Source organism: Scyliorhinus torazame, chromosome 3 (assembly GCF_047496885.1).
Source record: "Scyliorhinus torazame isolate Kashiwa2021f chromosome 3, sScyTor2.1, whole genome shotgun sequence".
NCBI classification, from domain to species: domain Eukaryota; kingdom Metazoa; phylum Chordata; class Chondrichthyes; order Carcharhiniformes; family Scyliorhinidae; genus Scyliorhinus; species Scyliorhinus torazame.
Window position 1 is genome coordinate 140,200,255 of NC_092709.1, and position 25,101 is coordinate 140,225,355.

At 48.2% G+C, this 25,101-nt stretch overlaps 1 protein-coding gene across 16 annotated transcripts in view; it reads left to right on the forward strand.

Moving 5' to 3' along the window:
- ptpn13 (protein tyrosine phosphatase non-receptor type 13) overlaps positions 1-25,101 on the forward strand; it is a 411,247-nt gene that overhangs the window by 365,822 nt on the left and 20,324 nt on the right. For 15 of the 16 annotated variants that reach the window (XM_072496268.1, XM_072496267.1, XM_072496278.1 and 12 more), the window contains 4 exons: positions 10,578-10,726; positions 17,022-17,112; positions 20,181-20,518; positions 21,939-22,154. In XM_072496268.1, coding sequence (XP_072352369.1) covers positions 10,578-10,726; positions 17,022-17,112; positions 20,181-20,518; positions 21,939-22,154 — 794 coding nt within the window. Of the gene's footprint in view, positions 1-10,577; positions 10,727-17,021; positions 17,127-20,180; positions 20,519-21,938; positions 22,155-25,101 lie in introns of those variants that run through there. The other variant, XM_072496283.1, reaches the window with a different exon arrangement.

Below are 25,101 nucleotides of genomic sequence, written 5' to 3' on the forward strand. Positions count from 1 at the left end.
GACGGATTCCCAGTTGAATTTTATAGGAAATATGTGGACTTGCTGGCCCCGCTACTGATGAGGACCTTTAATGAAGCGAGGGAAAGGGGGCAGCTGCCCCCGACTATGTCAGAGGCAACGATATCGCTCCTCCTAAAGAAGGAAAAAGACCCGCTGCAATGCGGGTCCTATAGGCCTATTTCCCTCCTGAACGTGGACGCTAAGATTCTGGCCAAAGTAATGGCAATGAGGATAGAGGATTGTGTCCCGGGGGTGGTCCATGAGGACCAAACTGGGTTTGTGAAGGGGAGACAGCTGAATACGAATATACGGAGGCTGCTAGGGGTAATGATGATGCCCCCACCAGAGGGGGAAGCGGAGATAGTGGTGGCGATGGATGCCGAGAAAGCATTTGATAGAGTGGAGTGGGATTATTTGTGGGAGGTGCTGAGGAGATTTGGCTTTGGAGATGGGTATATAAGATGGGTACAGCTGCTGTATAGGGCCCCGATGGCGAGCGTGGTCACGGATGGACGGGGTTCTGAATATTTTCGGCTCCATAGAGGGACGAGGCAGGGATGTCCTCTGTCCCCATTATTGTTTGCACTGGCGATTGAGCCCCTGGCAATAGCATTGAGGGGTTCCAGGAAGTGGAGGGGAGTACTCCGGGGAGGAGAAGAACACCGGGTATCTCTGTATGCGGATGATTTGTTGTTATATGTGGCGGACCCGGCGGAGGGGATGCCAGAGATAATGCGGATACTTGGGGAGTTTGGAGATTTCTCAGGGTATAAATTGAACATGGGGAAAAGTGAGTTGTTTGTGGTGCATCCAGGGGAGTAGAGCAGAGAAATAGAGGACTTACTGTTGCGGAACGTAACAAGGGACATTCGGTACGTGGGGATGCAGATAGCCAAGAATTGGGGTACATTGCATAGGCTAAATTTAACGCGGTTGGTGGAACAGATGGAGGAGGACTTTGAGATGGGACATGGTGTCCCTGTCACTGGCAGGGAGGGTGCAGGCGGTTAAAATGGTGGTCCTCCCGAGATTACTTTTTGTGTTTCAGTGCCTCCCGGTGGTGGTCACGAAGGCTTTTTTCAAAAGAATTGAGAAGAGTATTATGGGTTTTGTGTGGGCCGGGAAGACCCCGAGAGTGAGGAGGGGATTTTTGCAGCGTAGTAGGGACAGGGGGGGGGCTGGCACTACCGAGCCTAAGTGAGTACTACTGGGCCGCCAATATCTCAATGGTGTGTAAGTGGATGGGAGAAGAGGAGGGAGCGGCGTGGAAGAGATTGGAGAGGGCGTCCTGCAGGGGGACTAGCCTACAAGCTATGGTGACGGCGCCGTTGCCGTTCTCACCAAAGAAATACACCACAAGCCCGGTGGTGGTGGCCACACTGAAAATCTGGGGGCAGCGGAGACGGCACGGAGGAAAGACGGGAGCCTCGGTGCGGTCCCCGATAAGAAATAACCATAGGTTTGTTCCGGGGAGAATGGATGGGGGATTTGGAGCATGGCAAAGAGCAGGGGTAACACAATTGAGAGATCTGTTCATAGATGGGACGTTTGGGAGTCTGGGAGCGCTGACGGAAAAATATGGGTTGCCCCAAGGGAATGCATTTCGGTATATGCAACTGAGGGCTTTTGCGAGGCAACAGGTGAGGGAATTCCCGCAGCTCCCGACGCAGGAGGTGCAGGACAGAGTGATCTCAAAGACATGGGTGGGGGACGGTGAGGTGTCAGACATATATAGGGAAATGAGGGACAAGGGGGAGATCATGGTAGATGAGCTGAAAGGGAAATGGGAAGAAGAGCTGGGGGAGGAGATTGAGGAGGGGCTGTGGGCGGATGCCCTAAGTAGGGTAAACTCATCGTCCTCGTGTGCCAGGCTAAGCCTGATACAATTTAAGGTGTTACACAAGGCGCATATGAATGGAGCACGGCTCAGTAAATTTTTTGGAGTAGAGGATAGGTGTGCGAGATGCTCGAGAAGCCCAACGAATCATACCCACATGTTCTGGTCATGCCCGGCACTACAGGGGTTTTGGGTGGGGGTGGCAAAGGTGCTTTCGAAGGTGGTGGGGGTCCAGGTCGAACCAAGCTGGGGGTTGGCTATATTCGGGGTTGCAGAAGAGCCGGGAGTGCAGGAGGCGAGAGAGGCTGATGTTTTGGCCTTTGCGTCCCTAGTAGCCCGGCGCAGGATATTGTTAATGTGGAAGGAAGCCAAGCCCCTGGGTGTGGAGACCTGGATAAATGACATGGCAGGGTTTATAAAGTTGGAACGGATTAAGTTCGTTCTAAGGGGGTCGGCTCAAGGGTTCACCAGGCGGTGGCAACCGTTCGTCGAATACCTCACAGAAAGATAGAGGGAATGGAAAAGAAGAGGACAGCAGCGGCAACCGGGGGGGGGGGGGGGGGGGGAGGAATCAGAAGGACCCTCAGGGATGTTATTGTATATGTATAGGTATTTGGTATATGTAATTGTATGTTGGATTGTATTTTTGGAGAGTATTTATCTTGGATAAGGCAGTTGCCATTTAGTTTTATTTTTGATTTTGTTCATATATTATTTATTTACTTGTTTAAAACTGGCCATTGTTATTTATATTGTTTTATTACTGTGTAAAGGAAACGTTATGTGCTGTTATGTTTGGCCAAAAAATCTTGAATAAAATATATTTTTTTTTTAAAAAAGAAATTGGCTAGCTGAAAGAAGACAGAGGGTGGTGGTTGATGGGAAATGTTCAGAATGGAGTTCAGTTACAAGTGGCGTACCACAAGGATCTGTTCTGGGGCCGTTGCTGTTTGTCATTTTTATCAATGACCTAGAGGAAGGCGCAGAAGGGTGGGTGAGTAAATTTGCAGACGACACTAAAGTCGGTGGTGTTGTCGACAGTGTGGAAGGATGTAGCAGGTTACAGAGGGACATAGATAAGCTGCAGAGCTGGGCTGAGAGGTGGCAAATGGAGTTTAATGTAGAGAAGTGTGAGGTGATTCACTTTGGAAGGAATAACAGGAATGCGGAATATTTGGCTAATGGTAAAGTTCTTGGAAGTGTGGATGAGCAGAGGGATCTAGGTGTCCATGTACATAGATCCCTGAAAGTTGCCACCCAGGTTGATAGGGTTGTGAAGAAGGCCTATGGAGTGTTGGCCTTTATTGGTAGAGGGATTGAGTTCCGGAGTCAGGAGGTCATGTTGCAGCTGTACAAAACTCTGGTACGGCCGCATTTGGAGTATTGCATACAGTTCTGGTCACCGCATTATAGGAAGGACGTGGAGGCTTTGGAGCGGGTGCAGAGGAGATTTACCAGGATGTTGCCTGGTATGGACGGAAAATCTTATGAGGAAAGGCTGATGGACTTGAGGTTGTTTTCGTTGGAGAGAAGAAGGTTAAGAGGAGACTTAATAGAGGCATACAAAATGATCAGGGGGTTAGATCGGGTAGACAGTGAGAGCCTTCTCCCGCGGATGGAAATGGCTGGCACGAGGGGACATAGCTTTAAACTGAGGGGTAATAGATATAGGACAGAGGTCAGAGGTAGGTTCTTTACGCAAAGAGTGGTGAGGCCGTGGAATGCCCTACCTGCAACAGTAGTGAACTCGCCAACATTGAGGGCATTTAAAAGTTTATTGGATAAGCATATGGATGATAATGGCATAGTGTAGGTTAGATGGCTTTTGTTTCGGTGCAACATCGTGGACCGAAGGGCCTGTACTGCGCTGTATCGTTCTATGTTCTATGTTTTGTGAGGGCCACGAAGAATCCAGCACAAGTTTTATGGATACAAAGAAATAACATATATTTACCATAACATATATGTACAACAGCAGCAACAACTTCGCTTGCTGCTCACTCCTTTCTGGCTGGTTCCAAACTGGCCAGCTTTATTTAGACAGGGAGTCTGCTAATGATTTCTCCGCCCTACCCTTACTGGGGAAGCTCATACTCCCACAGGATTGTGGGATTGTCATTAGTCCCCAGCCAATGGCAAGCAGGCAGGTTATAACATCCCCCCCCCCCCCCCCCCCCCCAAGTCCAAGGAATCCACCGAAGACCCTGGCGAAGGAGGGTGTCGGACTCGTTTTGCCGCAGGCCGGACATCATTTGCACGAGGCGCTGGATCGGGCGGCGTGTAACGAGACGGAGACCGGCGCTTCCGTGATGAACGACGTAACGGTTATACATCCACGGCCCGTGGGCCCGAGCATTCCCCCTATGATGCGTCCTGTGTCTCCATCTCGGAGTCAGAGTCTGCTGCCTCCGTAATCTTGGCGTCTCTATCTCCACGCGGTTCTGTATCGACCTGCGCAGGCTTTGAGTGAGGCACTAGAGGAAGATTGTGAGGACCACTTTCCATTGTCTCTGGTCTCTGTGGCTGTAGAAATGAGCTCCGGGGGCGGGGAATCTTTGGAAGGGATAGTTTTCTGGACCGATCGTGGTCTACATATTTGCGCTGGAGACGACCCTGGTAAGAGATAGGGCCCGTTTTGCGAAAGATTATGCCAGGGGCCCACTGGGCACCACCAGCAAAATTCCGAACGAACACTGGGTCACCGGGTGCAAACTGCCGAATCGGCTGATGCCGAGAAAAACCATGTCCCTGCCGTTCTTGTGTGCAGCGTACTTTTGCGCCAATGTCGGGGAAAGCCATGCTAAGGCAGGTGCGAAGTCTCCGGCCAATTAGGAGTTTTGTGGGAGCTACCCCTCACCGCATGGAGGGTGGTCCTATACGAAAACAAAAAGCGAGCCAGTCTCGTGTCCATTGACCCGGAAGACCGCTTCTATAGGCCTCGTTTGAATGTCTGCACTGCACGCTCTGCCAACCCATTTGAAGCCGGGTGGTAAGGGGCAGTGCTGATATGGCGTATGCCGTTCATCTTCATGAACCTCGCAAACTCCTCACTTGTGAATGGAGTGCCATTATCCGTGACCAGCACCTCAGGGAGTCTATGCGTACTGAAAGACAAACGCATCTTCTCAATTGTTGCGCAGGAAGTTGTGCCTACCATCTTATGCACCTCTAGCCATTTAGACTGGGCATCGATTAATAGAAGGAACATGGATCCTTGAAAAGGGCCGGCGAAGCACACCCGCCCTGGCCATTCCCAGTGATGTAGGGGCGCGGCCGGTGGAAGCTTCTGATGCTCCTGACAAATGGAGCAGTTTTGGGCCACCTTCTCAATGTCGGTGTCGAGGCCTGGCCACCAAACATAACTCCGGGCCAACATTTTCATTTTGGTCACACCTGGATGCCCATTGTGCAAGTCTCTTAGTATCAGCACCTGTCCTTTTTCCGGAACAATCACACGCGTCCCCCACAAGAGGATGCCGTCTTCCATGCTGAATTCTGACCGCTTGGAGGAAAATGCCCGCAACTCGCCTGGGAGCTGTCTATGCCGCCCACCATACAGGACTATGTGCCGAACCTTTGACAGGGCTGGCTCTGTCTGGGTCCACTCACTGATCTGTAATGCCGTGACAGGCAAGGTGTCCATAAAATTTAGGGTTGCAACCTCCTCACCGGTCGTGGAGGTCGACATGGGGCCGGTCGATAAAGGCAATCAGCTCAGTGCGTCGGCATTCGCTATCTGCGTTCCTGGTTTGTGCTCCAGAGAATACCCGTATGCAGCAAGCAACAAAGCCCAGCGCTGGATCCGTGCAGAAGCAATGGGCAGTATTGGCTTATCCTCTCTGAAAAGTCTCAGCAGAGGCTTATGATCAGTCACGATAGTGAAGTGGCGGCCATACACGTACTGGTGGAAACGTTTCACTGCAAAGACCACTGCCAGGCCCTCCTTCTTGATCTGCGCGTACTTTTTTTCCGTTGCAGTCAATGTGCCGGAGGCGAAAGCTATCGGCCGCTCGGCCCCGTTCTCCATCTTGTGGGACAGGACGGCCCCAAAACCATATGGGGATGTACCACATGTGACGAGCAAAGGCTTTCCAGGATCACAGTGGGTTAGTCACCCAGACGACGACAATTGTTGTTTTACAAACCGGAAAGCGGTTTCTTGCGGCTGACCAAAAACCCAAGTGTGATTTTTCTTTAGCAGTGTAGTTGCCAGATTGGGGAGGAACTTCCCGTAATAGTTTACGAGGCCGAGAAAAGAACAAAGATGCGAAGTGTCAGTCGGGGCGGGGGCCTGTTGAATCGCACGCACCTTCTTTGCAACGGGGTGCAAACCTTTGCGGTTCATCCGATAACCCAGGTAGACTACTTCCTTCGCCTGAAAGACGCACTTTGTGCGACGTAAACGGACTCCAGCCTCTGAAAAACGTCTAAGGACAGCTTCCAGATTTTCCAAATGTTCCTGTTCCGACGTCCCTGTGATCAAAACGTCATCCAAGTAGACAGCGACACGTGGTAAACCTCTCAAATGTCCCTCCATAACACGTTGAAAAATAGCGCAGGCAGAGGATATTCCAAAGGGCAAATGTGTATATTCATACAGGCCCCGGTGTGTATTAATTGTTACATATGGTCGGCAGGCAGGGTCCAGCTCCAACTGTAGGTAGGCATGACTCGTATCTAAATTTGTGAACGAGAGTCCGCCTGCAAGCTTCGCGTAGAGATCCTCTATGCGAGGCATTGGATATCGGTCGAGTCGGGAAGCCGTATTCACTCCGTTTATAGTCGCAGCACGAGTGAACTGTAGCATCTGGCTTCAATACAGGTACAATTGGTGCTGCCCAGTCAGCGAAACAGACGGGCCAGATAATACCCAAAGTCTCCAAACGAGTGAGCTCCCCTTCTACCTTCTCGGGCAAGGCGTAAGGCACCGGGCGCACCCGGAAATAGCGCGGCGTGGCTCCTGGTTCGACTTGGATACAGGCATTGGCCCCTTTTATTTTCCCCAAATCGGGCTGGAATACATCTGGGATCGTCCTAGCACCTCAGTCAACCCTCCAGAAACTGTTTGGAGGATGTGCTGCCTGCCACTGCAACCGCAAATGGCGCAACCAGTCCCGACCCAACAGTCTGGGCCCATGGCCGCACACCACGATAAGTGGGAAACGCCCCTCCTGGCGTCCATAAACAGCAGGGGTCATTGTAGTTCCTGCAATGTCCAATGGTTCCCCCGTGTTGGTGGCCAATCTGGCCTGTGTGTCGGTTAATGTAAGGGTCTGTATACCCTGCTTGATGCAGTTGAATGTCCTCTGGGCGATCACTGAGGCTGCTGCGCCAGTGTCCAACTCCATCTCAAGCGGGTGACCATTGACCCGTAACTGTCACCTTATTGGGGGCCACACGGGGAGCTGCCACACAATGCAGCTGCAGGCAGTCGTCCTCCGTCTTCACATCCTCAGGAGTAGTCGCCGCAGGTTCATCCACATGGAAGGCACCTGGGCTGGGCCCAGTTTCCATCGGAACGACGGCGCCTCTGGCGCCCCCAGGACCGGCATCCGCGACGGGGTCAGCCCCTACAAGTCTGACATGGACATGGCTCCTCATCCATTGGTTCTGGAGAAGGCTCCCTTCGGGGAAGAATGTCTGACGGCCACTGGCGTCGATCCAGACGTCGCCTCGCCCAAGGTACCGCAGGAGTGCGGGGGGGATGTTTTCGGATGGAAGGGATTGCGCCCCAAGGCATGCACCTCCATTCCCTGTAGCTCCTGCACTCGTCGTTCTGTGCGGTCTTGGGACAATACTATTTGAATGGCCTTTTGAAAAGTCAATGTTGGCTCAGCTAACAACTTTCTCTGGGTAGCCGCATTGTTAATACCGCAAACCAAACGGTCGCGCAACATTTCTGACAAGGTCTCACCATAGTCACAGTACTCCGCAATCCTGCGTAGCCTGGATAGAAAGTCGGCAAGGGATTCTCCTGGGGTCCTCTCAGTGGTATTAAACCGGTAACGTTGGACTATCGTGGACGGGGTTGGGTTAAAATGTTGCCCCACCAAGTTCACAAGTTCATCAAACGTTTTGGTGTCCGGCGCAGCTGGGTACGTAAGGCTCCTAATCACCCCAAACGTATGCAGGCCGCAGGTGGTGAGCGATATGACCACCTGGCGCTCGTTTTCAGTGATGTTGTTTGCCAGGAAATAGTAATGCATCCGTTGTGCATATTGTTTCCAGCGCAGCATCAAAAACATCCAAATGTCCGTACAGAGGTATGGTGTAATAGAAAACAACTTCCAACCTGTATCCAACAAAAATCCAAGGAGGTGGCTTCAGCAGTGTAGACAGCTATTCACTTTAACCCTCGTCGCCAGTTTTGTGAGGGCCACGAAGAATCCAGCACAAGTTTTAAGGATACAAAGAAATAACATTTATTTACAATAACATATATATACAACTGCAGCAGCAACTTCGCTTGCTGCTCACTCCTTCCTGTCTGGTTCCAAACTGGCCAGCTTTATTTATATAGGGAGTCTGCTAATGATTTCTCCACCCCCCTCATTGGGGAAGCTCATACTCCCACAGGATTGTGGGATTGTCATTAGTCCCCAGCCAATGGTAAGCAGGCAGGTTATAACAGAGTGGTAAAGCAAAAAGTGCTGAGGATACTGGAAGTCTGCAGAGGGATTTGGATAGGTTAAGTGAATGGGCTAGGGTCTGGCAGATGGAATACAATGTTGACAAATGTGAGGTTATCCATTTTGATAGGAATAACAGCAAAAGGGATTGTTATTTAAATGATAAAATATTAAAACATGCTGCTGTGCAAAGAGAGCTGGGTGTGCTCGTGCATGAGTCACAAAAAGTTGGTTTACAGATGCAACAGGTGATTAAGAAAGCAAATGGAATTTTGTCCTTCATTGCTGGAGGGATGGAGTTTAAGACTAGGGAAGTTATGCCGCAATTGGAGGGATGGAGTTTAAGACTAGGGAAGTTATGCCGCAATTGTATCGGGTGTTAGTGAGGCCACACCTGGAGTATTGTGTTCAGTTTTGGTCTCCTTACCTGAGAAATGACATACTGGCGCTGGAGCGTGTGCAGAGGGGATTCACTAGGTTAATCTCAGAGCTGAAGGGGTTGGATTACAAGGAGAGGTTGAGTAGACTGGGACTGTACTTGTTGGAATTTAGAAGGATCAGGGGGGATCTTATAGAAACATATAAAATTATGAAAGGAATAGATAGGATAGATGCGGGCAGGTTGTTTCCACTGGCGGGTGAAAGCAGAACTAGGGGGCATAACCTCAAAATAAGGGGAAGTAGATTTAGGACTGAGTTTAGGAGGAACTTCTTCACCCAAAGGGTTGTGAATCTATGGAATTCCTTGCCCTTTGGAGCAGTTGAGGCTCCTTCATTAAATGTTTTTAAGATAAAGGTGGATAGTTTTTTGAAGAATAAAGACATTAAGGGTTATGGTGTTCGGGTCGGAAAAGATCACAAAAGATCAGCCATGATCTCATTGAATGGCGGAGCAGGCTCGAGGGGCCATATAGGCTACTCCTGCTCCTAGTTCTTATGTAATGTATTTGATGTTGTGAACATCTAGATCATGTTAAAATTTTAGAGGTAATGTTTAGTTCTGAGAAGATTATTACTATGAGGAGGAGATTTGCCAGGATATTGCCTGGACCTGAGGGTCTGAGCTATGAAGAAAGATTAAATAGGCTGGGGCTGTTTTCCTTGGAGCAGCAGAGGTTGAGAGGGGATTTCATTGAGCTATATAGGATTATGAGGGACATGGATAGGAAGGCACTTTTTCCATTAGTAGAGGGGTCAATAACCAGGGGGCATAGATTTAATGTAAAAGGTAGAAGACTAAGAGGGGAGTTGAGGACAAATCTTTTTACTCAGAGGGTTGTGGGAGTCTGATCTCACTGCTTAAAGAGTGAGGTGATTGAGTCAGAAATTCTTGTAATATTTAAAAAACATTTAGATATTCACTTGCACTGCCATAAACTCCAAAGTTGTGGGCCAAGCACTGGACAACAGGATTATTCAGATCCTTGTTGACCGTCATGGATGGACATGATGAGCCAAATGGCTTTCTTCTGTACGACAAATGTCTATAAATCAGTGAGAAGTTTATGGGTAGGATTTTTTTTGCAAGCTTCACATGGAAACTGAAGATATTCTACTAAATAGTTCTAAAAATGAGTTTGACTTATATTCATGTCAGTCTTCTATTTTACTGTGCAGTCTGAGTTTAATCCAAATCATTCTACAAATAATTACTGAGATACTGTCTTGGTAGACCATAACGGGTGAAAGTTTTGCGCCCTGGCAGTGCATTCCTTCATTACTCTGGTGGGAATTAGATCAAGCACATGGGATTTATTGGATAATGCCCTCACGTTGAGGCCTTGTAAGAGGCAGAGCCTCTACTTATCCCCAGTAAGACGAGGAGCAGCACAAGTGGCTGGGGAGGGATTTCAAGCCCATAGCTGGCAAATAATGATGTAGTTTAATGTATGCGTGTCAGTTTGTGTAATTGTGTTTGATTTAATACAGCAAACTTTAAATTGTTCGAAGTTCAATTATTTTGCCTAGTACTTGAGAACTGCACTAAAAACTGGTGGGAATATAGTTTTGATCTGAGTTCTAGTTTAATTATGTCTTATTATTGAATATCTATTATTAATCAATAATGTATTTTGTTTTATTCATCGATTTTAATGTTTTAACCATTGTAGATGAATGGCCAGTAACAGAAGAGAAGCTTGCCACACTTTTGGTTGTAAAGGTGCCCCCAGCAAGCCAGTACACAGGCACCAAACTGGATGCAATTATTAAAACATTGCAAGGACTACTGGAACAGCACATTCCATCGCAGGAGTTTGAGGTATATGCTAAAATTGTGTGTTCAGCTATTAGTAAATGCAGAAAATTTAGTTCTTGGCTGCACTGTATACTAATTATGATGCAATGATTTACAGCTAAACTGCTCTATATAATTTATTGAATCCAAAATAGACCATTTCCCAAATATAATGTTAATCAGATGTTGCAGTATGCATTTAAGCCTGCACTTAAATGTTGCTTTTCTTTGTGTTGATAATTTAGCTATTCCCATTTACACTTACCCTCGTTTCTTGTTTTTATTTCTATAATTATCTCATATCATCTCCTTTTGCCTTGTAACATCTTTTTTGTCATTTAATCTCTCCTGTCTTCCACACTATCACAGACTTTATCCTTGATGTGCACTGTCATGATATTCAGATAAACATCATGGTGCAAACACACATACACACTGATGGACAGATCACCGGACCAATCAATACACACGCAACATCACAGCCAATCACAAGCAAGAGCAGATACACTATAAAACGGGAAACACGACACTTCCGATTCATTCCAGCAGGAGACAGCTCAGGGCACAGAGCTCACAGCAAGCCACTCAGACATCTACCATGTGCTGAGTGCCTCTCCAAGATAGTGTTAGGGCTGGGTCCACAGGTTAGAGGGTAATGAACGAACCACAGAAACCAGTTTACAAATGTTAATATTTGTTAGTATTTAAACTGAGTTGTACCTTCCGCAACTGTGTTGGTTCGTCTGTGTAGCAGAGCACCCAACACGACATAGTACCAGGATTGGAACCCAGTACCTGTGAGACCTACCTACGCATCCTCAGAATCCGCCATCCTGCGCCATGGACACCATCAGCTCGCCGCAGCCGCTCCAAATCGCTGGAAACCTCGTCGTTAACTGGAAGTTGTTCAAACAGCGCTTCCAGTGCTTCCTAGAAGCCACAGAAAGGAAGAATGCTTCGGACACCAGGAAAATCACCCTCCTCCTCTCCACGGCAGGGCAACACGCCATCTACATCTACAACTCCCTGGTGTTCACGGAAGGTGAGGACAAGACTAAGTACAAGACGGTCCTTCTCAAACTCGAGCAACATTTCAGCGTCGAGGTAAATGAGAGTTTCGAGAGGTACCTCTTCCAGCAGCGCCTGCGGGGTAAGGATGAGCCTTTTCAATCTTTCCTTGCACACCTCCGTATCCTTGCACAGTCCTGCGGTTACGAGGCCACCTCCGATTTCATGATTCGGGACCAGATAGTTTTTGGGGTCACCTTGGGCATCCTACGCCAGCAGCTCCTCATGATTAAAAAGTCTCACCCCAGCCACCGCCATCGAAGACTGTGTCCTCCATGAAAACGCAACCAGCCGCTACTCCCAATTCCAAGCGGCCGAATCGGCAGGGCAGGGGTCCTACGAGGCCGAGTAGTCCAGTCCATCGAGTTCCTCCCGGCCCGTGGCCCGGACGAGGGCGGCCATTGCGCGCGCTTTTCGCGGCCTCCCGTGCTTGTACGCGCCAAAAGAGAAATAGACGCAGAGGGACGTGACGCGCAGGCGCGCTCTACGCAGGACAGAACTGCGCATGCGCGATGGCGCAACGAACGCCATGACGTCACGACGTACGGCAAATGTGGATCCGCACATTTAAAGCGGCAATGTCCAGCAAAGAACCGACAATGCCTCCGCTGTGGCAAGATGTGCTACTATACTGCCTGCTGCCGAGCAGCTCAACCTGCCGACGCTCCCCAATTCCGACAGCCTCGCAGGGACCATTCAGCCTCCGTACTCCGAATCATACACGGACGATATAGAGACCGGCGATACGACGACTGGGAAGCCTTCCGCGTTGTGGTCATCGACAGGAACCGGATGTCTCCAAGCAGCACCCACCAGCCGATGCCAGTGAACAGTGTCAATCCGGATGATGAATGGTGTGCCACCCTAACGGTCAACCGATCACCAATCACATTCCGTCTGGGCATTGGTGCCTCCGCCAACTTGATAGCATGGTCAGCCTTCTACGCCTCGAAGGTCAGACCACCAATTCAGCCATCCCGTTGTAAGATGGTCGACTATAACGGAAACGTTATCCCGGCCAAGGGATCCTGCCAGCTCCAGGTGACGCACAATGCGTACACGGCCACACTGCCCTTCGAGATTGTTGGTTCATCAAAGGACTCCCTGCGAGGCGTGCAAGGTTCTCCACCTCATTCAGCGGGTACACGCTCTGTCTCCAGAAGGCATGTCAGACTTCCCGGATGCTGAATTTAGGGCACAGCTCCACTCGCTCCTCGCCCACAACCAGGAGGCATTCGAAGGCATGGGCACACTGCCCTATACCTACAGAATACGGCTCAAACCGGATGCCACCCCGGTCATTCACGCACCTCGTAGAGTCCCAGCACCACTCAAAGACCGCCTCAAGCAGCAGCTGCAGGATCTCCAGGACCAAGGAGTGCTATCCCGGGTCACGGAGCCCACGCCATGGGTCAGCTCCATGGTGTGCGTTAAAAAGCCCTCTGGCAAACTCTGGATCTGCATCGACCCGAAAGACCTGAACAACAACATCATGAGGGAACACTACCCCATACCCAAACGGGAGGAGATCACGAGCGAAATGGCCCGGGCTAACATTTTCACAAAGCTTGATGCCTCGAAGGGTTTTTGGCAGATCCAACTGGATCAGTCCAGCCGAAAGCTGTGCACCTTCAACACTCCTTTCGGCAGGTTCTGCTATAACAGAATGCCGTTTGGCATCATCTCTGCATCCGAGGTATTCCACAGAATCGTGGAACAGATGATGGAGGGCATTGAAGGGGTGCGCATCTATGTTGACGACGTCATCATCTGGTCCACCACACCACAGGAGCACATCAGTCGTCTCCAGCGTGTCTTCGCGCGGATACGGGAACACGGCCTACGCCTCAACCGAGCAAAGTACTCCTTTGGCCAAACTGAGCTAAATCTTCTGGGGGACCATATATCCCGGTTGGGAGTGTGTCCGGATGCAGACAAAGTGAGCGCCATTACAGCCATGCCGCAGCCGGCAGACAAGAAAGTAGTGCTACGCTTTCTAGGCATGGTCAACTTCCTGGGGAAGTTCATTCCCAACCTTGCCTCCCACACAACGGCTCTTCTTCACCTAGATAAGAAGTCCACAGAGTTCCAGTGGCTGTCCGCACACCAGGAGGAATGGGAGGAGCTCAAAATTAAGCTCACCACCGCCCCGGTATTGGCGTTCTTCGACACCTCTCGGGATACGAAGATCTCGACTGATGCCAGCCAGTCCGGCATTGGGGCGGTACTCCTGCAACGGGACGACACTGCATCATCGCCTATGTCTCGCGGGCCATGACCCCCACAGAACAGCGCTATGCGCAGATCGAGAAGGAGTGCCTGGGTTTGTTGACCGGAATAGATAAATTCCACGATTACGTGTATGGTCTCCCCCAGTTTACCGTGGAAACCGACCATCGTCCCCTGGTCAGCATCATACATAAAGAACAGAACGAGATGACCCCTCTCCTCCAGCGCATCCTGCTGAAACTCCGGAGGTACGACTTCCAACTGGTCGACACCCCGGGTAAGGACCTCATCATTACAGATGCCCTATCCAGAGCAGTAAGCACACCGCCCGATTTGGAAGGGTTCGCCTGTCAAGTCGTAGCGCATGTGGCCTTCACATCGGCCAATCTGTCAGCTGACGATTCAAGTCTGGCCCGTATTCGCCGGGAGACTGCGGCTGACCCCCTTCTACAACGTGTGATGCGCCACATGACGGGAGGGTGGCTCAAAGAACAGTGCCCACAATTCTACAATGTCCAGGACGACTTGGCCGTCATTGACGGTGTCCTCCTAAAGCTGGACCGGATTGTGATTCCACACAGCATGCACAAGCTGGTCCTCAACCAACTGCACGAAGGCCATCTCGGGGTTGAGAAGTGCAGATGGCGGGCCCGAGAAGCTGTATACTGCCCGGGCATCAGCGATGACATTGCCAACATGGTGCTCAACTGCCCCACCTGCCAAAGGTTTCAGCCAGCGCAACCCCCCGAGACGCTTCAGCCCCATGCGTTGATGACGTCCCCCTGGGCGAAGGTGGGTGTGGACCTCTTTCATGCGCTTGGCAGGGAGTAATTAATCATCATAGATTACTTTTCAAATTATCCAGAGGTCATACGCCTGCACGATTTAACATCATCCGCTGTCATAAGTGCCTGCAATGACACCTTCGCTCGACATGGCATTCCGATTACTGTCATGTCGGACAATGGGCCCTGTTTTGCAAGCCAAGAATGGTCTTCTTTTGCTGCTTCGTATGGCTTCACACACGCAACGTCCATCCCTCTGCATCCCCAGTCAAATGGCAAGGCAAAAAAGGGCGTTCATATCGTCAAGCGGCTCCTCTGCAAGGCTGCTGATGCCAGATCGGATTTCTGCTTTGCCCTGCTGGCCTATCGCTCGGCCCCACTAGCCACTGCCCTCTCACCAGCCCAGCTGTTGATGGGTCACGCCCTCAGGACCACTGTGCCATCCATTCTTGTCCCTCCACTCAACCACATTCCAGTACTGCGAAGGATGCGACAGCAGCGTGCTCAGCAGAAGGTGGCACACGACACTCTGGCAACTGATCTTCCTGCCTTGGCGTCTGGAGACAACGTCCGCATCCACCTACCAGAGGGTGGCTGGTCGGCAACTGCCAAAGTTCTCTGACGCGTGGCTCCCCGCTCGTTCCTGGTTCGCATGCCTGATGGCTCCATTCGCCGGTGCAATCGCCGGCCTCTTCGCCTGCTTCCACGCTCGCTACGCGATCATACAACGGTGCCACGCCCTCCTGTTGTTCCTGATGTCGAATTCGTGGAGCTTCCTGCCACCATGCCCATTCCTCTGCTGCCTGTGGCCAGGGCCATTCCTCAGCCGGTGGTTCCTGACCCACCCTTTCATAGAATTTACAGTGCAGAAGGAGGCCATTCGGCCCATCGAGTCTGCACCGGCTCTTGGAAAGAGCACCCTACCCAAGGTCAACACTGCCACCCTATCCCCATAACCCAGTAACCCCACCCAACACTAAGGGCAATTCTGGACACTAAGGGCAATTTTGGAGACTAAGGGCAATTTATCATGGCCAATCCACCTAACCTGCACATCTTTGGACTGTGGGAGGAAACTGGAGCACCCGAAGGAAACCCACGCACACACTGGGAGGATGTGCAGACTCCGCACAGACAGTGACCCAAGCTGGAATTGAACCTGGGACCCTGGAGCTGTGAAGCAATTGTGCTATCCACAAGGCTACCGTGCTGCCCCAGAGGGGCCTTGAGGCGGTCAACCCGAATTCGTCACCCACCTACTAGGCTGGACTTATGAGCCTGTTTGAACATTGGACTCACTAAAAGTTTTATGCCACTATGTTAATAAGTTTCTCTTTTGTCGTTACAGGAGTTCGCTTTGATGATTGATGTTTACACTTGTTTTGTTGATGGTACAACCTCGTTGCTATGTTGCACCCGACACCTTCCTATGTATATAGTTTAGCCTCATGTACATGTTGTAGATATTGTGCACACACACACAGTCAGCTGCACTCAGTACATATCTACATTTATTACCACATAGGCACATATTCTTGTAAAAAAAGGGGGGATTTCATGATATTCAGATAAACATCATGGTGCAAACACACATACACACTGATGGACAGATCAACGGACCAATCAATACACACGCAACATCACAGCCAGTCACAAGCAAGAGCAGACACACTATGAAACGGGGAACATGACACTTCCGATTCATTCCAGCAGGAGACAGCTCAGGGCACACAGCTCACAGCAAGCCACTCAGACATCCACCATGTGCTGAGTGCCTCTCCAAGATAGTGTTAGGGCTGGGTTCACAGGTTAGAGGGTAATGAACGAACCACAGAAACCAGTTTACAAATGTTAATATTTGTTAGTAATAAAACTGAGTTGTACCTTCCGCAACCGTGTTGGTTCGTCTGTGTAGCAGAGCACCCAACACGACACGCACCACACTCCATCCACCCACCCACCTTTCGCTGTCTCTACATTTGCTTGAAACCTGTACAGCTCTAACTTCCTCCAGTTCTGATGAAGGGAATCAATTTAAAAGTTACCTTGGTTTTTATCTCCATAAGTAATGCCAGACCTGCTTAATATTTCTAACCTTTGTTTTTAATTCAGATTTCCAATATTTGCAGTATTTTGCATTTGATTTTTTTTCATCATGTGTATCTCAAGGTGTATGGCAATGTTTTGTACAAGAGCCAGCCAGTTCTTCTAGTTTTATAATGTATATGATTTAATAGCATCTGCAAGATCTAAAACCTTTGGATGAATGTTTGATTGGACAAACAAAAGACAATCGGAGGAAGAACAGATATAAAAATATACTCCCTTGTAAGTACTATGATGTAAGTTTTTTTTAAGAGAAGCAATTTCATTTTATTTATGTTAATTGAACATTCCTACAATGCTCTTGTTCGAAACACAACAAAGATGTTGCATCTCGAAGCATGCCGGCATTCAATGCTTGGTAAAACTAAAATGTCAAAAGGCTGATGTCTCAAAAAAAGAAAGCAAATTGTGTTCACTTTAATTTAATTTCAATATTTAAAAACAAGAAGAATTTTTTTTAAAGTATTTTTGTCGACAGATTTTCACCATTTTCACAATACAAAAACAACCCAACTAAAGAACACTTTCCCACAACAATAATCAACAGTAACTAACTCCCAAAAGTGAATGATGAACAAACCCCAACAATTGTAGAACCACTCCTTCACCTCCCTCAGCTCAAAACGTCACCTTCTCCACGATCAAAAGCTCCAGTAGGTCCCCCCGCCATGTTGAGGCACAGGTTGGGATGCTGACCTCCACCCCAACAAGAGCCACTTACGAGTGATTAGCGCGGCGATGGCTAAGACAACTGCCCCCTCACCCGCCTGCAGCTTGGGCTGGTCCAATTTACAGGAATAACATGGTAGAGAACAAAAATAAACAACATTTCTTCAATCTTTCTTTGTAGTTGTAATAAGAATCAAATATTCCCTGACACCTCTTCTAACTTTTAGAGGAGATATCCAAAATGAAAGAGGGGTAGGGGCAGTCCTGATGATAAAGGATAGGATAAAGACAGTGGAGAGAAAGGATATAGCTCAGAAAATCGAGAAGTAGAATCTATTGGAGTGGAGCTAAGAAACCGCAGTGGGGCAGAAAACATTGGTGGGAGCTGCTTCTAGATTCCTCAACAGTGGTTCTAGTTTAAGGCAGAGTAGAAATAGAACATTAGAAGTGCATGTAATTAAGGGTAATACCTAACAACCCAGATTTGCTGTAATCGTGCGAACAGTGAGTTCATGGAAAGTGCAAAAGATAGTTTTCTCGATCAGGATGTTGAGGAACCAACTAGAAATCAAGCTATTTCAAATCTAGCATTATGCAGTCAGAAAGGGTTAATTAATAACCTTGCAGTAAAGGGGCCTGATAGGAAAGAGTGACCATAGTGTGATAGAATTTTATATTGAGTTGAAAGTGATTTGGTCAAGTCCAAAATAATAATCTCTTTTAGTGTCACAAGTAGGCTTACATTAACACTGCAATGAAGTTACTGTGAAAATCCCCCAGTCGCCACATTCCGGCGCCTGTTTGGGTTACACGGAGGGAGAATTCAGAATGTCCAAACTTCCTAACATCACGTCTTTTGTGACTTATGGGAAGAAACCGATGCACCCGGAGGAAACCCACGCAGACAGTGGGGGTTTTAGAAGAGGAAGCTGCAGAGGCGGTGGGCATGCTAGTTTTGATCTTCCAGAATTCCTTAGATATTAGAACAGTTCTCAAGGATTGAAAAGTAGCAAATATAACCCTGCTATGTAAGCAAGTAAGAAGAGAAAAAACTGGGAACTATAAGCCAGTTAGCCTAACATCAGTAGTAGGCAAGGTACTAGAATCTGTCAGTAGGGGCATGGTAACGGGCACTATCATTTATGAAAGGGAAATAGTGTTTGACAAACCTGTCAAGAGGTTTTTGAAGATGTGGCTAGTAAGACGGATAATTATATAGTTTATTTGCATTTTTATCAAGTATTTAATAAGGTGTCACACAAGGGGCTATTACAAATAATAAAGAATCATTGGTTCGGGGGTAATACGTTGCACGGATTGGGAATTGATTAATAGTAAACAGAGTAGGCAGAAATGAGACATTTTTATGTTGGAAGACTAGTAGGGTACCACAAGGCTGAATACTTGGTCCTGAGCTATTTACAATCTATATTCATGACAGAGATGAGGGGACCGAATGTGACGTATCCAGTTTACTGACAATACATAGCTAGGTGAGAAATTGTATGCAATTACGCTGCAGAGGAATATCGATACTTTGGGTGAGTGGGCAAGAATATGGCAAATGGAATACAGTGTGGCAAAGTGTGAAGTTGTCCATTATGGGAGGAAAAATGGAAACGCAGAAATCATTTTGAACAGTGAGATACTGGGGAAAGTTTTCAGGGACCTGGGTGTCCTTGTACATGAAGTTAACATGCAAGTACAGCAAACAATTAGGAAGGTGTTGATTGTGAATCATTGAAATTATTTATCCCAGAGAGCTATGAATGTTCAGTCATTAAGTATTTTCAAAGAAAGGGGTTGCCAGATATTTGGGTACAAAGGGAATTGCGGGATATGAGGATAGTGCAAGGAGGTGGAGTTGAAGTAGACGATCAGTCATGATCTTATTAAATTGCAGAGCAGACTTGAAAGGTCAAATGGCCAACCCAGCTCCTATTTCTTATTGGTCTTAACATATTTAGACAGCACTGGCTGTAATGTAAGGTCAATGCCCTGTATCGTTCATTTAAAGCATGAAATTTAGGCAACTAACGATCTAACTGGGAATCACTAGCTTCCTGACACACTGGATCATTACTGCTTCTGTGCTCTTAAACCATAGAAATGTCTTCAGTAAGACAAGAGGATGAATAGCGTGCATTGCAATGTTTCATTACCTGGAGTATTGCAAGGTTACCTCTGGAAGTTAGGGTGTGTCATCAAAATATTTAATCCCATTTTCAATTAATCAGGTGATGAAGCATATTTCTGGATGGAACACACAAAATAAATGAGCAAATGTTGATTGTTACTTGCATACTTAATACATGTCCGAGGTTAGGTATGAAAACAACCTTTTTATAGCTCGGCCTCTGGTCTCAGTTTCATCCTCTATTCACAAAAGCATTGCTTTTAAAGAGCAGCATACTTATTTAATCCTCATGTCGAAGGAAACATGTAGAGTTCAGTATTTAATTCATAACTCTGGCAATCCTTTTACACCACTTTTTAAAACCAGGATGTCTATAATTTTCTATGCTTCCTGTTGAGTATTCACATAAATATAACGATATGACAGATGGATATTAGATGTGAAAGTTAATGTAGATACACAATTAATTATGTATTAATTGCAGATGATGGCACACGAGTTCCTCTCGGAGAAGAGCAAGGATACATTAATGCCAGCTTTATAAAAATACCAGTGGATAAGAAAGACTATACATACATTGCATGTCAAGGACCTCTACCTCATACACAGGCAGACTTTTGGCAAATGGTTTGGGAACAGGAGTGTAATGTCATTGCTATGATGACTCTGGAGGTCGAAGGAGGAAAGATCAAATGTCAAAGATACTGGCCAGAACTTCAGGGAAAGTCAATAATAGTAAATGACAAGATTAAGATAATCCTTCAAAGTTGTCAGCCATTGGAAGACTTCATTATTCGGAAAATTGAGATGATTGACATAAAGGTACGTGCAACTAGATTAGCTAAATTATGATATTTTCAACGGTACAATTGGTATACTGTGCCAATAGATACTATGCCACAAAGTGCTAAAATATATAATTATTTGTATATTTATGTCACACTGTTGGCTAGACCATTGGCAGAGGGATCAATTGGTCAGTGTGTGCAACTATGGAGCTGATGGATTGGAATGGGGCCGTGATGGGGGACATTAAGTGCAAGTAGGAGGTGGGGGGGGGGCTCTGCAGAGGGTGAATGCATCCTCACCGTGTGCTAGACTCAGTCTTATTCAATTTAACAGTTCACAGGGCGCATATGGTGGTGGCAAGGATGAGTAGGTTCCTTGAGGGAGTAGAGGATATGTGTGGGCGATGTGCAGGGAAATCCATGAATCATGTCCAAATGTTTTGGGCATGTCCAAAGCTGAAGGGGTTCTGGCAGGGGTTTGTGGACGTAATGTCCAAGATGTTGGGGGTAAAGGTGCCTCCGAGTCCAGAGGTAGCGATATTTAGGGTGTCAGAAGACCCAGGAGTCTAGGCGGCGAGAGAGGCTGATGTTTTGGCCTTTGCCTTCCTGATAGCTCGAAGACCCATTTTGCTTGGGTGGAGGGACTCGGAGCCACCAAAAGGGGTCTGGATGAGTAACTTGGCGGAATTCCTGAGACTGGAGATGATCAATTTCGTCCTGAGTGGGTCGGCTGATGGGTTCGCACAGAGGTGGAAGCCGTTCATTGGCTTCTTTAAGAAGGATTGAGGTGTCAGCAGAGGAGGGGGTAAGGGGGTTAAAATAATGGGGAAGGCAGGATGGGAGGAGGGGGTATGGAGGGTGAGGGGGGTGGACTGGGTCTTGGTTATTTGTTACGTTGTATAACTTTAGTTCTGCTTTCATTCGTGTTGTTTGTTTATGCAAATTCCTAAATAAAATATTTCTTGCAAAAAAATGTTTTTGTGCAACTGGCTGCAAAAGGCACTGATTCTGGACAGTCATTTTATTGAGGTGGAAGGAGGTGTTCCTCATCCTCTGCCTCAATATCCTCCAAATTGTCTCTGATTTTGAAGAGTACATGGAAAAAGTAGTCCTTGGATCCTTTGCTCGCCCATTTCTGATTAGAAATGGGTAGGGAGCAAAACAGTTAGGAAAATCTGTTTTTAATGATTTTGCAAGGCCATCAACTCAAGGGTTGACGGTGACAGAATTCTGTCTGCTGTTTAATGACAACCTCAATAACTGACTTTCCTCCCCTACCTCTGGGCATTTGGCCCTGGAATGGGTTTAGACTAATGCAATTGCAGCACACCCAGGCTCAGGAACTATAGGAAAATCCGTCTTCACATCTCCATCTGAGTATTTATTTAATATTTCAGGGCAGGGATTGTTGCGGTTTATGTTCTGTGACAAAAATCATTCTTTTGTTTGTACAGAGTGGCGAGTCACGACAAGTAACCCATCTGAACTTTACTGCCTGGCCAGACCATGGGACTCCAGAACAACCAGAACAATTAGTCATTTTTCTCAGCTACATGAGGCATATCAAACGTTCTGGCCCCATAATTACTCACTGCAGTGCAGGAATTGGTCGTTCTGGGACCCTTATTTGTCTAGATGCAGTGTTGACATTCATCAGCAAAGGACTTGATGTAAGTATTTTCCACTGTATTAATTTATATGAACTCCTCCTCAATGTATCATTCCAGGGATTTGAGCACATAATCTTGGCTTGCACATCAGTGCATTTCCAAGACATTGCTGCATTGTTGAAGTTGTTGGGTGTGATTTAGCGGGCCCGTTACCGCAGGCACAAATCCCGTAATGGCCACTAAATCTCGCGAGAAGCCAAAAACGGGATTTGCTCTGATGAGATTTTGGAGTGCGGTCTTCCCGGGCCCTCCCCGATGACCCAATCGGAATTTGAATCCATTATAATATACGTAGCGCATCTTAATGTCGCATCTTCAGCTCTCATTGAATCTTCCCACCCACCGACGCAAAGTCACGACAGCACGAATTGCTACTTTTTAAAAACTAGGATGTGGAGATGCCGGCGTTGGACTGGGGTGAGCACAGTAAGTCCAACAGGTTTGTTTCGATGTCACTAGCTTTCGGAGCGCTGCTCCTTCCTTAGGTGAGTGAAGAAGTATGTTCCAGAAACATGTATATAGACAGATTTAAAAACTAGAAAAAGAAGCTATGACCTCTGAGAAGGAGGAAGGAGGTGAGCACCATGGTCTCCACCTACCACCAGGGAGTCAGAGCCCACTGGCCAGCTCTGAGAGAGGGGAGGGGGTGGGGTGGGGGGGACGGGGCGGTCCGTGACCTGGGGGGTCCCGGGATGGGGGCAGCAGTTGGTGTGGGTGGTCCTGAAGTCTGCTGTCTGTTGTTAAAAGTTCTTATTAGACGTGTAGTCTGCTGACTGTTGTTTATAAGTTCTTAGAGGGCTGTGTTAGTCTGATCTCTGTGGTATGGGGTGAGGTGTGATGTGAGTCAAACTGCCGGGACTAATGCGTTGGCTGGGTGAGACACCCCCCTCCCCCCAAAGAGAAGGCAACTGCGTACCCAGCCTGCGTGGGCGGGTGGCTGCCCAGGAGTCTTGTGTCGAGGCGTGACACATCGATGAGATCTCGGAATGATGCAGCCTGAGTAAGAAGGGTGCCTATACGTTTTGCCCATCGCTGAAGCAGAAAGCAATTGTGCCCTCGAACATTCCTGAAACTTGTGCTCGTCAAACTAATTGGCCATCAAGAGTTACCCTTAACATTGTCAGCTGTCCACAGTCTCAAACTCAAGGAGCACAGTGTCTAGGGTGCTTCATTGACCCTTTTTTTAAAAAAAAACTTTATTGCAGGCATTTTAAATATATACATATTCACAAAAATACAAAAACGAACCCCGGCAACAGGTAACAAAATCCTTCCATCCCCGCATCCCCCTCCAACCACAACCCCCACTCAGCCCCTGACACCCCAGTACCAGCCCTTGAATGGGGCTGTTTAGCACAGGGCTAAATCACTGGCTTTGAAAGCAGACCAAGGCAGGCCAGCAGCACGGTTCAATTCCCGTACCAGCCTCCCCGAACAGGTGCCGGAATGTGGCGACTAGGGGCTTTTCACAGTAACTTCATTGAAGCCTACTTGTGACAATAAGCGATTTTCATTTCATTTCATTTTCATAACAAACTTAATTTTATCCAAATGCAGAAACTCTGCCAAAATACTGACCCATACCCCTGTCCTTGGCAGCTCAGAGTCCTGCCAAACTAGCAAAATCCGTCTCCGGGCTATGAGGGAGGCAAAGGCCAAGGCACCAGCCTCACTCCCCACCTGAACTCCCAGATCCTTCGACACCCCAGAGGAGCTACCTCTATCCCTGAAATCTTTGACATTACGTCCAAAAATCCCTTCCGTAACTACCTCAACCTTGGATACTCAAAACATGTGCACGACGCCCACACCTATCCTCCACCCGCCAAAAAGAACCGACTCATCCTGGACACTGTCATGTGGGCTCTATGCACCACCTTAAATTGGATAAGACTTAATCTAGCACATGATGAGGATGCATTCACCCTCTGGAAAGCTTCCCTTCACACTCCGGCCCCACAACGCCCCCCAACCCCTACCCCTACTCCCACTTGCGCCTGACGTTCACGGGAGCGCACGCCTTCTTTATCAGCACTCCATACATGTCCACCACCCTGCCCAACCCAATGTTATCCCAGGACAAAAGATAATCTCCCCTCCCCTGTCAGTCCTTCGCTGAGAGCACCCACCTCAGCCGAGGAACGTTCCACACAAATCTCAAAATCAGCCCATTCATCTTCCTAAAAAAGGACTTGGAAACAGAAATCGGGAGGTTCTAAAATACAAACAAAAACTTAAGTAACACCACCATCTTCACCATCATCATCCGTCCCACCAAAGACAATGGCAGCACGTCCCACACCTTGAAGTCCGCCTTCATTCCCTCCACCAGCCGCGCCAAGTTCGGCTTATGCAGCTGAACTATAACTCCTCGCCACCTGTACCCCAATATAGTGAAAGCTCACCCCCATCATCCAAAACAGCAATTCCCCCAGCCTCCTCCCCTGGCCTGGTGCATTAATTGGGAACACCTTGCTTTTCCCCACCGGGTCCGAAATATACAAAAGGAGGTCATCTGCGTACAAAGAAACTCGGGGCTCAAACCATTACCCCCCCCCCCCCCCCCCCCCCCAATCCTCTTAAGTGCCATCGCCAATGCGCTAGGGCAAAGAGCAGCAGGGAGCGTGTGCACCCCTGTCTCGTCTCCTGGGTAACCCAAAGTTATCCAAACTAACCCTGTTTGTCCGAACACTTGCCTTAGATGCCTTGTACAGCAGCCGAACCCAATCCACAAAGCCCTGCCCGAACCCGAACCAACCCAACACCTCAAACAGATATGTCCATTCAACTTGATCGAACGCCTTCTCCGCACCCATTGCCGCCACCACTTCCACATCATGATCCTCCAAGGGTGTCATAATAACATTAAGCAGCCTCCATACATTTGCCAATAGCTGCCGTCCGTCTGGTCCTCTCCAATCACCCCCTGCATGCAACCCTCTACCTT